At 43.6% G+C, this 12,461-nt stretch overlaps 1 protein-coding gene across 3 annotated transcripts in view; it reads left to right on the top strand.

Moving 5' to 3' along the window:
* The window catches only part of PCDH15 (protocadherin related 15), a 637,262-nt gene that overhangs the window by 518,825 nt on the left and 105,976 nt on the right, over positions 1-12,461 (top strand). For all 3 annotated transcript variants that reach the window (XM_059851092.1, XM_059851093.1, XM_059851091.1), the window contains 2 exons: positions 458-551; positions 11,477-11,605. In XM_059851092.1, coding sequence (XP_059707075.1) covers positions 458-551; positions 11,477-11,605 — 223 coding nt within the window. The remainder of the gene's footprint in view (positions 1-457; positions 552-11,476; positions 11,606-12,461) is intronic.

Below are 12,461 nucleotides of genomic sequence, written 5' to 3' on the forward strand. Positions count from 1 at the left end.
TATGAAGTGTAAGCACCAGATTGGTCTGTGCCTGGCCCATCACCCTTCATTTTACCTATTATTATCTATTAATTATTATTTGCAATCCAAAGTATCCTTTTCCTTGCAGGAGGAAGGGAGGGTGGTGAGCTGACTTCCCACAATAAATGATGGGACAGAAGTAACCTGGGGCTAATTAATTCCTGGTGCAAAAGAATTCTAATTTGGTGTGAGGGAAAGATTGTGAACCAAAACACCCAAACCTCCTGAGACAGGCTGATGTTTTAATCCAGGATTGTTCCTGCATCCGAGTAGAGAGTATTAGGAATTGGCTCATGGCTTTTCTTGGCTTTCACCCACAGAAAGCCTGAAACTCCTACAAAGAGGAGCCTTGGTGTCAGCAAGGTGGTGGAGCTCAGGTGCTCATAGACCTCTCCCGGGTGCCCTGCTAACATGTCCTGGTGTTTTTCATTGCCAGCTCTGGCCTGCTGGCCTTGGGAAAGCCCCTGGACAGAGAGAGCACTGACCGCTACATCCTCATCGTCACGGCCTCGGATGGCAGACCGGACGGGGTGAGTGTCCTGGTGGGGCCTGGAGAAGGCTGCCCTAGAACAGAGGCCAGACAGAGTTCAAGAATAAAGCAGGGATTTATTAAAAGGCTTCCATGGATCCACCTTGGGCAGCACAAGAGCCCAGCCAGGGCTGCACCCAAGGTGAACCAAAATGGGCACAAAATGGACAACCAGTCATGGGGTCTCTCACTTTGATCAGCTCTGCTCCATTTGCATCTTGGAGTTCATTGTCCAATTCCAGCTTTAGCCCATGCAGTCCCATCCTGCTTGTTTTTCTCTCTTCAGTCCATGTTGTTTGTGCTCTTGGGCCTGAGATTTGGATCATTTGTCCTTGGTCCCCAGCTGGAGCAGGAATTGTTTTGTCTCCCTGCTCTGTGCAGAGAGCTCACCATCCCTTAACCTGAAGCTCAGACCCACACAATAAAGCAGCACAGAATCTGAAAAATAGAAAAGCTGAAACCTGAGGCATCACTGGAGGGCTGGACAGCACTGGCCACCTCCATGTGGTCTGATTGTGTGTTTTCCATGGACCTTGACCAAACCTATCTGAAATCTGGGCGTGTTCCTTTGGGTGGTGTGGGTGAAGCCTGTGTGTCACTGCCTTTGATCACAGACAAAGGGATTTTACTGCTGCTTTGTGTTATTGTTTAACAGACAAGGGTTTGTGTATTCACAGATGTTCATCTTCTGTTTCTTCTCTGTGCTATTTGGTACCTGCTCTTCTTCTTCCCTTCTCCCAGATGTGGAAGTTTTACTAGTGATTTGTACTTTATCCAGCCCTTTTCCACCACTGACTGTCCAGCTCTCCAGAAAAATCTGGAACAATCCCACTTCTCTTTCAAAAATAACAAATTTTTTGTCAGGAGCTATCTCCAGGTCTTCTGTGTTTGCACCAATCTGTGAGTCCACAACCAACCCCACCAACTGCTGCTCACACTTGTGTTTAATACAACAAAATGGTGATTTTTTTTCAATTTTTATATTACGTAATGGTTGACTATTTAAGGATATGTGTTTATTGATCAGGCAGAGGTAACAGAATTATTTTTCCTGAAAGTTTACAGCTGGATTGTGCAAGGTCCCTGGGAGTGCAGCAGCTCTGCAATGGAATAATAGCACAGGTGGGGGAGAAATCTCTGTACATCTGACCTTGTGTATAAGGGCAGATCTAAAATAATATCAATAATAATTAATAAATAACAAGAATGGGCTGTTCTAGAAGGATTTGAGTATGGAACAGAGCTATCTCTGACACATTGCTAGGGAGTGGTCATGAAAATTCTGGGATTTGGACCTGTGCTCATCATGGCAGAAGAAAATTTTGTTTATTTTTTCTATCTCATGTTTTTTTTAGTTTCTTCACCTTACAGTCTTAACCCTCCTACCCAGGATTTACTCAGAATTTTCACACACACCCGAAAATATCAAGGAAGCCTTTATACAATTTAGTGACAACATGGAGTAATTATAACAGTCTCCACCTTTTCCATGAAAAATCTGGTTACAGTTTTTGTGGGTTTGTTCTTCGTGAACGGCTCTCACGGCTGTGAGTTTGGTGGTTTTGATCTCAAACTCTCAGCTGGGAAATCTGAAGATGTAAATTAAAGACTTGCAAGTTGGTTCAGGCTGTGTTATGCTCCTGAAATACTCTCAGGGATGTAAAAAAAAAAAAAGGGGGACTGAAAAGCTCATTCCTTTTCCTTTCATCTAGAGAGAGAGATTCATTCGCTTTGCCCCAGGATTAAGTGGCCAGCAGATTAATTCTAACATTCTGAAGGTGATAGTTGGGGTTTTGAAAGGAAATCCTGTTAATCATGGCACAGTGCTTAGTAGAAAATAGTTGTATGTGAACTGAGATATGGTGTTTGAAGCTCAGCTCTGGAAAAACCATCCAAAATAAACCATGGAGGGCCCCTTTAGAGCTGTCCCCAGACTGTGCTGTTGGACACCTCTTGAAGTTCTTGTTAATGGTTGTAAGAACAAAATCCACCTTAAGAACTCCACCCCTGCTATCTGATCTCCTCTCCCCCCTCAATCCCCTTGGCAGGGGCTGCCCCAGGAAGCTTTGGAGTGCCCATCCCTGGAGGTGTCCAAGGAAGGGCTGGACATGGCACTTAGTGCTCTGAGGATCAGTCACAGAGCAGATTTGATAATCTTGGAGATTTTTTCCAGCCTTGTTTGATTTCCAGCCTTCTGTGATTTCATACCAGATGTTTTGCCCTGGAATTTTGCAGCTGCAGGTGTGTGGGCATGGTTCTCAGGGCACACTCTGTAGCTTGAACATTTTCCCTCTGCCTGGTTTGGGGTTTTTGTCACTGTCCCTTACCTGCCTGTAGCTGCTTTCTGCAGTTCATACTTTCTGTCAGTGCTGGGGCACCTTTCTTCTTAGGATTGTCCAGTTCACCAAAGCTCCTGGTGCCAGCCCTGGAAAGGGTTAAGAGCTGGTCTTGCCAGGATTACAAAAAAGGCTGGATAAACTCTTATAAGCTCCTTGGCTTTCATTTTACAAGCAAATGGATGAAACAAGGCAGCTCAACCAAGCCACTGCATCTCCAGGCCTTTTCCATGCCAGGAAACAGTGGGTGTGACTGATTTGCCAGGCTTCCTTGTGTCTTTACAATTCCCTCGATTTGCAGCTCCTCTGGATGTGCTCCTGCTGTTTGACAGGCTTCTCCTGGAGGAGGGTCAGGACTCAAAGTTCCTGGCTGGAACTCTGCCAAAACCTTCTGAGGACACAGATCCTTAGTTCAAGTGGTGCCATTTCATGGAGCAGTTTTGCCTTTTAACTAGATTTTAGCAGGAAGCAACAGTGTCTTTCTAGGAAAAAAAAAATCTAAAATTACAAAACCACTGCTACCCAAGCTCATTCACCTGCTGCTTGTCATCCAGCTCTGCTTTTTGTGAACAGTTCCATTAGTGCCTACAGAAAACTGGTGATGTCACCAGATGCCATGTTGCAGTTTGCCTAAAATCCCAAAATTAATTCCCCAGGCAGGTACAATGTCATTTAAATCCCATTAACATATTTTAGCTGGTAACATATCCAACCTGATCCCTTTCCATCCAACATGAAAACAGCTATTAGAGTCAAACCTACTTAAAGTCAGCTTTTGAATTTTATTTCCTGTATTTGCTTGGGGTTTTTTAAATTTGAAAGGCATTCAGAGGAAAAAGATTTTATTGATGTGGGGGTTTTTGTTGTAATTGCTGTAGGATTTTGGTTTGGTTTTTTTTAGTGAGATGAGGTGGCTTGACCCTGCTCAGCTGGACAGGGAAGAAAAATATAAGGAAAGATTCAGGAGCTGAGATAAGGACAGGGAGAGATCCCTCACCAAATATTGTCATGGGCAAAACAACTTGAGGAAATCCATTGATTTTATTACCCACAACCTCAGAGCAGGGTAATGGGAAGAAAAACAAATCTTAAGACCATCTTCCCACCACCCCTCCCTCCTTCCTGGGCTTTCCCTCTTCCCCTCCAGTGGCACAGGGAGATGGGAATGGGGGTTTGTGTTGTTTGTTCTGCTTCTTCTTCATGGAGAGGAGTTGGAGTCCTTCCCCTGCTCCAGCATGGGGTCCATATCACAGGAGACAGTTCTCCCTGAGCTGCTCCAGTGTGAGTCCATCCCATGGGCTGCAGCTCTTGATGAACCACTCCAATGTGGATCCACTTCCATGGGGTCAGTCCTTCAGGAAAAGGCTCAGTGTGGGTCCCTCATAGGTCCTGAGTGCTATCAGCAAACCTGCCCCAGCATGGGCTTCCCACCTCTCTCAGCATCCCTGTGCTCTGGTGTGGGCTCCTGCAGGAGGATCTCTGCAGGGTCACAGCTGCCTCCCCATGGGCTTCCCCAGGGAATCTCAGCTCCCCTGCCCCTCTTCCTGCCCTGCCCTGCCCTGGGTGTCTGCAGAGCTGCTCCTCTCCCATGGTCTCACTCCACTCTTTTCTGGCCACAATTACAACTGCACATTAACAATCTTCCTTCTCAAATCAGTTATCCCAGAGGCATCACCACCATCTCTGCCTGGTCAGTAGCAGGTTTATCCTGGATCTCCTGGAGTTGGCATCGTTGGATCTTCCAGCATCTCCTCAGAGAATCCACCCTTACAACCCCTCACTACCAGAACCTTGCCACACAAACCCAGCCCAGGAGAACTTTCCTCCACAGTTGCATCATGGATAGTTGGCATTTGTACATTTTTGCAGCTTGGTTTTGTGAACAGCAGTCATAGGATCCCCAGATGAATTCCAGTCACACAGGGGGTCTCAGGAGCTGATGTTCCTCAGGCACTGACAATTTAAATGTGGTTATTTAATCCATACCTTTCAAGCATAAAGATACCCAAAAAGCCCTCAGAGAGTGGGGAAAAGGGAACATTTGTATTGGTCTTTCAAACTCACCTGAGTGAGTTCAGTGTTTGTAGCTTCACCCAGTGATATTGGCTCAGAAATGAGGGCCAGCACTCCAGAATTTCAATATCCACAGTATTTCCCAGCCAAACTCTGTGTGAACAAAGATTTTTAGCCATTATGACATGAAAGCAAAGGGGCAAAACCTCTGCTCATGAGTTTTTAAATAATAGTGTATAAAGTCCTGGAATACCTCAGCTGGGAAAGGTTGCTATGCTTGGAAATTGTTGATGCTTTCAGGAAGAAATTTATTCCAGACTGCTTTGAAAGCTTTCTGTCTCAACAAGATGACTCTCTTGTTCTCAGAAAACCAGGAGTGTTTTTCTCCACGGAGCTAAGCAAGTCTCAGGTATCCCCAGCTCTGACAGGATCTTCCTTGGCCCAGGGAGACACATAAAAATGGATTTTTCTTCCCATTCTGGTATCTGCAGGAGTTTGGAGGACAGCAGTTCACCTCCCACATGAGCTTGTGGGTCCAGCAGCCCCAGCCCCACACTTGTGGGGAGCAGCATTTCCTCTGGATACCTTTCCCATAGTTATCAATGTCACAGAATCCTTAAAGTTGGAAAAGACCTCTGAGATCATCAAACCCAACCATCATCCAGCTCCACCGCTACCATGTCCTCAAGTGCCACATCTACACGTGTCTTGAACACTTCCAGGGATGAGGACTCCACTTCCTGAGAAGCTGTTCCAGTATTTCACAGTGCTTTTGGGGAAGATATTTTCTTTAATATCTAAGCTAAACATCCCCTGGCACAACTTGAGATGATTTCTTCTCATACTGGAGAAGACATCTTGCTCTTCCCTTTCCAGTTCCTGGATTCTTCATCTTGGACCTCCTTCCTCCACAGCTGCCACCAGGGCAGGCCAGTGCTCTGTGTCTGCCCTAAAATCCACTGGAATTTAGGATAGGATACAATGTGTTATTGTCTCTCCTTTTGATCCCTGATATTCTTTAGAGAAAACCCCCATCATCATCATCAATGCAGTCTGTTGAACTCATTTTTGCATTTGCAAAGTCTGTGGTCCCACACACCTGAATTTCTGGGGGGGTTTAAGGTTTTTGGATTTTTTTTCTTGCTCATATTTCTGTGTCATTACCATTTAAGGTTTTTGGATTTTTTTCTTGCTCATTTTTCTGTGTCATTACCAAAAGACCTGAGAGAGGTTTGACAAGACTGCTGTGGCACAGAGTAATTGAGCTTTCTCTGTTCTAAGCCCCAAGGCTGATTTAACTGATTCATGTGGTGTGGTGGCAGTCATGGTGACACCATTTAACTTTGGGGGACTGCTAATTCCATCAAGATTAATCCAGAGCCACTCATGCCCTCACCCAGCACCTTGGCTTTCAATGGAATGGGATGGCCTGGCTGCCACCTTTCCATTACTCTTCCCTGAAATGCTCCTGATTGTTAAAGATGCTCAGCTGTGCTTCCCAAATTATTGTTGCTCTGAGTTATGACCTGGAGCATTAACAAGCTTGTAGGTTTTCCCTGGAAAACACGACCTGTCACCCTTAACAATCCCACACAAGAAACAATTAAGGATGCATTAATTTAGCAGGCAGGAAAATGCTTTAATTTCCCAAGTAACGAGCTCTTAGTTGTGGATGGGCAAAGTGGCATGTGAAGGTAAAAACACATTCCAAGCTCAATTTGTGTTCACAAATTGGGCTGTGCTTGGATGCAATTCCAAGGAAGAATTCCTGTCTTCGCCTTTCAGAGGGAGAAGCTTGAAATAAATACACGTGGCTTTTGTCAGAAGAAAGAAAAAGCTATCTGTTTGTTGAGGATGTTCCTTAAATGTCCATGATTTTCTCTTCCTTTCCACATAAAGTATTCATATTTTCTGTTCTCTTTTGTGATGTATGAGGTTTTCATTTTGGGAGCTTTCCCTTTGGGCTTCATTTTGGAGTTTTGACAGTTTTTCTCTTTGTCTCATCTCCAGGCTTATTGGGATTTTTTCTCATTAGTGTAATCATTGACAAGCTACAGAATTACACTTCCCTTCACCTCAGGGTCTTCTCTCCAAAATTTCTTTGCAGTCCAGCTGGCAATTTCCTCTTTATAGCTTGGAGAGGTGGAGAGGGTTGGGAGATACTTCTCATGGAAGGAAAAAAGGTCTGAAAATAGAATCACAGAATTGTTAATTCTGTCCCCACTCAAATTTGGTTTTCTTGAGATGAATAGCAATAAATCCTGATATGGAGATCAGCAGAATTATTTACCATTTCTTTTTTGATCAAATAAAGGCATTGCCTCCAATTGTATTATTTGCAAACTGCTCATCTCTGAACATGACAGGTTTGTCTAAGAGTTTGTCCAAATTAATAAACTTGCTTGACATCAGAGCCAAGAATGTTTCCTCTCCAAGGCCTAGAATGCCCTCATCAATTCCCAACTTCAATTGAAATGACAGGGTACGAATAAAATAAAAACAAAGTGGAATTTCCTTCAGATTGATCATCCATAACATTTATCAGGGCCTGGCATCCTTAGGACTTGTGCAGGCAATGTAAATTTTACAATTATTGCTTAGGGAAAAATTATCTATGTAAGAAATATCTGAGGGCCTCTAAGAAAGATAAAAACTGGATCTTTTATTTATGTTCATTATAAAAGAGGAGTTAGCAGGGTTGCTCCAGTAATGAATAGGAAATGTCTGATATGAGCCTGAGATGGCTTTTTCCCTGGTTAAATTTCCAGGAATAGCTTTAGGATTCCTTCCCAAACCGTGCTTGATGATTCTGTTGTAGAAAAGCCTCATTTTTAACCAGGCAAAGCAGTTTTCAAACTGTCCTGTGCTGGATTTGCATGAAGAGTATCCCTGGAAAACCAGCTGTGAATTAGGACTATCTCATTATTTTAGGGAACCAATTCTTTAAAGACTTTTAGGGGTATTTAAATATTTGTGAAGACCTTTTTTTGTTCTTTCTGTGCCTCTTTTAGCATCCTCTACAAACCTCCGTGACTTTTCATAATTGTTTAGGAAATTGTGAATTCACTTTGCAGGAAAGATGGAGAGAGATTTTGGACAAGGGACAGGACACAGGGAATGGCCTCCCACTGCCAGAGGGCAGGGATGGATGGGATATTGGGAAGGAATTGTTCCCTGGCAGGGTGGGCAGGCCCTGGCACAGGGTGCCCAGAGCAGCTGGGGCTGCCCCTGGATCCCTGGAAGTGTCCAAGGCTGGATGGGGTTTGGAGCAACCAGGATAGTGGAAAGCGTCCCTGTCCATGGCAGGGGTGGCACTGGGTGGGATTTGAGGTCCTTTCCAACACAAACTGTGATTCCATGTTTTTCATGTGACCTCAAATCCCATCCAGTGCCACCCCTGCCATGGGCAGGGACACCTCCCACTGTCCCAGGCTGCTCCAAGCCCCAGTGTCCAGCCTGGCCTTGGGCACTGCCAGGGATCCAGGGGCAGCCCCAGCTGCTCTGGGCACCCTGTGCCAGGGCCTCCATATTTTTCCATATGTTCTGATGCGGTGTCAGGCTGAAAAGAGGATCTGGTTTATCCCTGACCATAGGCAGTGATTATTTAGTCAGCAGGATTTTAGTGTCTGGTGACTTTTCCATGATTCCCAGCAGGGTTGATGATGTTGTTCCCAATCCTGCTCCGTGCTGCAGTTCTGGAAAAGCCCCTGTAATTCATTCTGCTTTGTCAAATAAGGGCTTTTTCAGAACAGCACATCAGTCTGAGATTGGAGCTTCAACAAATCTTTGGAGCCATCTAATGGGGATGTAAAAACGTTGGTTTTGGTCAATAATCTTTGATCATGCAGTTTCTGATGTTAATGAGAGAAGTGCTGCCCTCAAAGACACACAGGTGAGTCCCACTTCATGGTAAAGGTGGGCATTGCTGAGACAGTAGTGAGAATACAAATGTTTCCTGTATTTGGGTGATATAGGGAGACTTTGAAGTATTTTTCTCAGTTTCAGAGTCTGTTACTGATTTTAAGGAAGACAGCCCAGGGGGTTGCTGCTAACCCAGAGTCTGCTTTGAATGCTCCTTGTGATTTCACCCACTGTTGGTCATTTGCTAAATTGTGATTAATAAAAAAGGAAGAGTATTTGAAATATTAGTCTTATTACAGTGATTTCTGAATTCCTTCACGTCTGATAGTTTTCTAAACTATGATTAATATAAAAACAGGGATTACTTGAAATGTTGGTCTTCTTACAGAATCTTATTTTAACACACTTGCAAGTTTAGGGAGAGGAGCATTTGATAAAATTTCCTAAACTAATTCTAGTATTTGGCATCTCAATAAGGGTTTTTTTTTCTCTTGCAAAATATTATTTCTTTGCAAAAATCTTGCCTTTTAAATTCAGAAGTGAAAATTTAAATATGACAAGTGGAACACTGACCTGCATGTGTTGGCTGACAGGGAGGGTGCTTAAGATGAGTAAAAAATGGCCAGGAATGTGAAAAATACTGAAAATCCTTAGGCAAGAGTTGGGGAAAAAAATCCCAAACGTTTCTTTCCCTTCCTCTCTTTCTCCTTATAAAATTCTCTCAAAGGGAAAAAATGCTGCAGATGATCAACCACAGCCCATGAAAAGTATCTGGAATGAAAAGAAATCTTTTCCAAATGGGAATTCCTGCCTTAAGCCATTGTTATTTAACACCATGTTGCCTCAGTTTATTAAATGTGAGGCTGTTTTATTTCCCTGAATTCCATGGAGCTGAGTTCCCTTTGGAGAAGCTGATTTACATTCAGTGTGCATCACAGCAGAGCCAATGTTCTGGAGTGGCTTTTGCATGGACAAGAAGGCAGAAAGTGCATTTTCCTTCTAGAAATGGAATGTGGGAATGGGAATGGCAGTTTCAGGAGCTATTAGCAAATAACTGGGGCTCAGTAAACAGAAGGTTCCAGCCTGGGAGCACCTTGTACTGGCTTGGTTGAAAATCCTCTGGATTTTTGAATTTTTTAAGTGGTGAGGAGTTATTTTATGCAGATGTTGGGAGCTTTTGGGACACTGAAAGCTCACCAGCTGGATCTGGGAAGAGCTGATTCCAGCACCAACAGAGCACCAGAAGATGCAGGTCTTCATTCAGACTTTTTGGTTTGTGTTTTGTTGGGTTTTGTTTTTTAATTTGTTTCTTTATTTTGCTGGTTTGGGGTTTTTGTGAAGGGAAGATTGGCTGCAGGTTTCCCTATGAAGCCTGTGAGGTGCCATTTTCAAACAGGTTTGTTCTTCCTAAAGCAAAGGGATTTCTTCTGGGGTCACATCTGCACAGTGTAATTCCTGTGAGTGTCCTGTCATAAACATTTCATGGAATCATGGAATTTTTATGGTTGGAAATGACCTCCAAGGTCATCAAGTCCAACCTGTGACCAGGCACCACCTTGTAACTAAACCACAACTGCTAAGTGCCACATCCTCTCACTTTTTGAACACCTCCAGGGATGGGCACTGCAAAGCTCCCTGGGCAGCCCCTGCCAAGGCCTGAGCACCCTTTCCATGCAGAAATTCCTGCTGCTGTCCAAGCTGAGCCTCCCCTGGCCCAGCCTGAGGCCCTTTCCCCTTGTCCTGTCCCTGTTCCCTGGCAGCACAGCCCGACCCCCCCTGGCTGTCCCCTCCTGGCAGGGAGTTGTGCAGAGCCACAAGGTCCCCCCTGAGCCTCCTTTGCTCCAGGCTGAGCCCCTTTCCCAGCTCCCTCAGCCCCTCCTGGGGCTCCAGCCCCTTCCCCAGCTCCCTTCCCTGCCCTGGACACGCTCCAGCCCCTCCAAGAGGGCCCAGATTTCTCTCAAAGGAATTTGATGCAAAGCATCAGAACACAGAAGATTAAAGCTCTAAGACACTGAGTTGGGTTAATTGATTTAAAATTCAATATATTGAACACAATAAAATAAATAGAACAGTGTGAGGGTTTGGTCTGGAGCTCTCAGTCTATGGGAGCAGAGAAAAGGGATGTGAATCAAGCCAGCACCTCTCCCCATTTTGGATTGGGAGAGAAAATTTCCATAGGTAGCACAGACATATTTTGTTGACATTTCATATTAAATACAGTTAATTCTGCTGTTCCCACCTCCTGGGATGTTAAAATTGGGTTGCAAAGTAGAACATCAGCGTTGGGTGGGGGGAGGATGATGCAGGAGGATGAGACAGGATGATTGTGCCACTTTACCAGCTTAGTTAATCATCACTGTGGTGTATTTTGATTGATAAATCACTAATTATCTTTTCACATTCTGGCAAATTTTGGTGTTTCTAGATTTTTCCCTCCACTCAGAACAAATACTCCTTAAATCCTTACAATACTGTGTAAAAACTAAAAGATATCTGATATTTTTCATGCATCTCTTATATATGAGTAAGTCTGGAGCTTGTTTTGTCTTCTAAAAATTCAAAATCAATTCTTGAAACACTTCTCTTTTCAGAAAAACATGTTTAAAAATTGATTATCTGCTTACCTGTGATTCTGCCCAATAAGTAACAGCAGGGATGTCACCCTGGAAGCTGTAAAATAAAGAGAATTTCTTCAAAATGTTCTTTTTCTGCCTAGACTTCGACTGCTACTGTCAATATAGTGGTGACAGATGTCAATGACAACGGACCAGTTTTTGACATGTTTCTCCCCAAAAACCTCTCTGTGCAGGAAGAGGAAGCCAATGCTTTTGTTGGTCAAGTCAGGGTAAGTCAATAAAATTGTGTATTTTATTACCCAAGCTGTCCAGATGATGAGGAAGGAGAACAAAATAATTGTGCCTCAGATAAAAACCCATCCAAATATCTTCAGCTGAAGTGCAAGCTCTCCATTTGTGGCTACAAAGTCACATTTTGGGGGCTTTAAAATGTTGGTATTGTTTTCTTCTCTGTGCTCAATACTGAAAACACTTTGTCACCTAAAAATAGCACGTTAAAAAGCTTGGTTTTTGGGAAATTCCACTGCAAAAACTTGCTGGTAACAGATTTACAGGGTCAAAGCAGTGTTGCCACATTTTTAAATGATTTGTTTTGAGAAAGAATTCAAACATGCTGAGCAAGTGACACCTGGGTGTAGGAAGTTGTCACACCTAGAGTAAATTTTGAGGCCATGAAGGGGAAAATCAGTTAAACCCTTGAGAGAAATAATTGCTGACCTGGCATAAAAATAGGGGGCAGTGTAAATTTGAGGGTTTGAAGCTGTAAATTTTTATAACACGTGGGGGTCTTCTGGATGAGGATTCAGTCTCTTGAAGAAAACATCACTTTTTTCTTTGTAATGTTTGTTTTTCCTGACTCAAGGGAAAGAAGAAAATATTAATTAGAGGGTTTTCTAATCCAGAAGTTGAATATAATGTTTCATATCTGCTGCACTAAGGTTGGATCCTGCAGGAGCTGTAGATAAAACAGGAACTGAGAATAATTTTTCAGGAATTTAGGTGGAAAATGTGCCCTTTTTTTTTCCCAGCAGCAACCATATCAAAAGAAAATGGGAACTCCTTAAGTAGAAGCTTCAGAAATCAGGACATTTTGGGTACCATGGGAACCCAAATACCCATAATAAT

The sequence above is a fragment of the Haemorhous mexicanus genome, chromosome 7 (genome assembly GCF_027477595.1).
Source record: "Haemorhous mexicanus isolate bHaeMex1 chromosome 7, bHaeMex1.pri, whole genome shotgun sequence".
NCBI lineage: Eukaryota > Metazoa > Chordata > Aves > Passeriformes > Fringillidae > Haemorhous > Haemorhous mexicanus.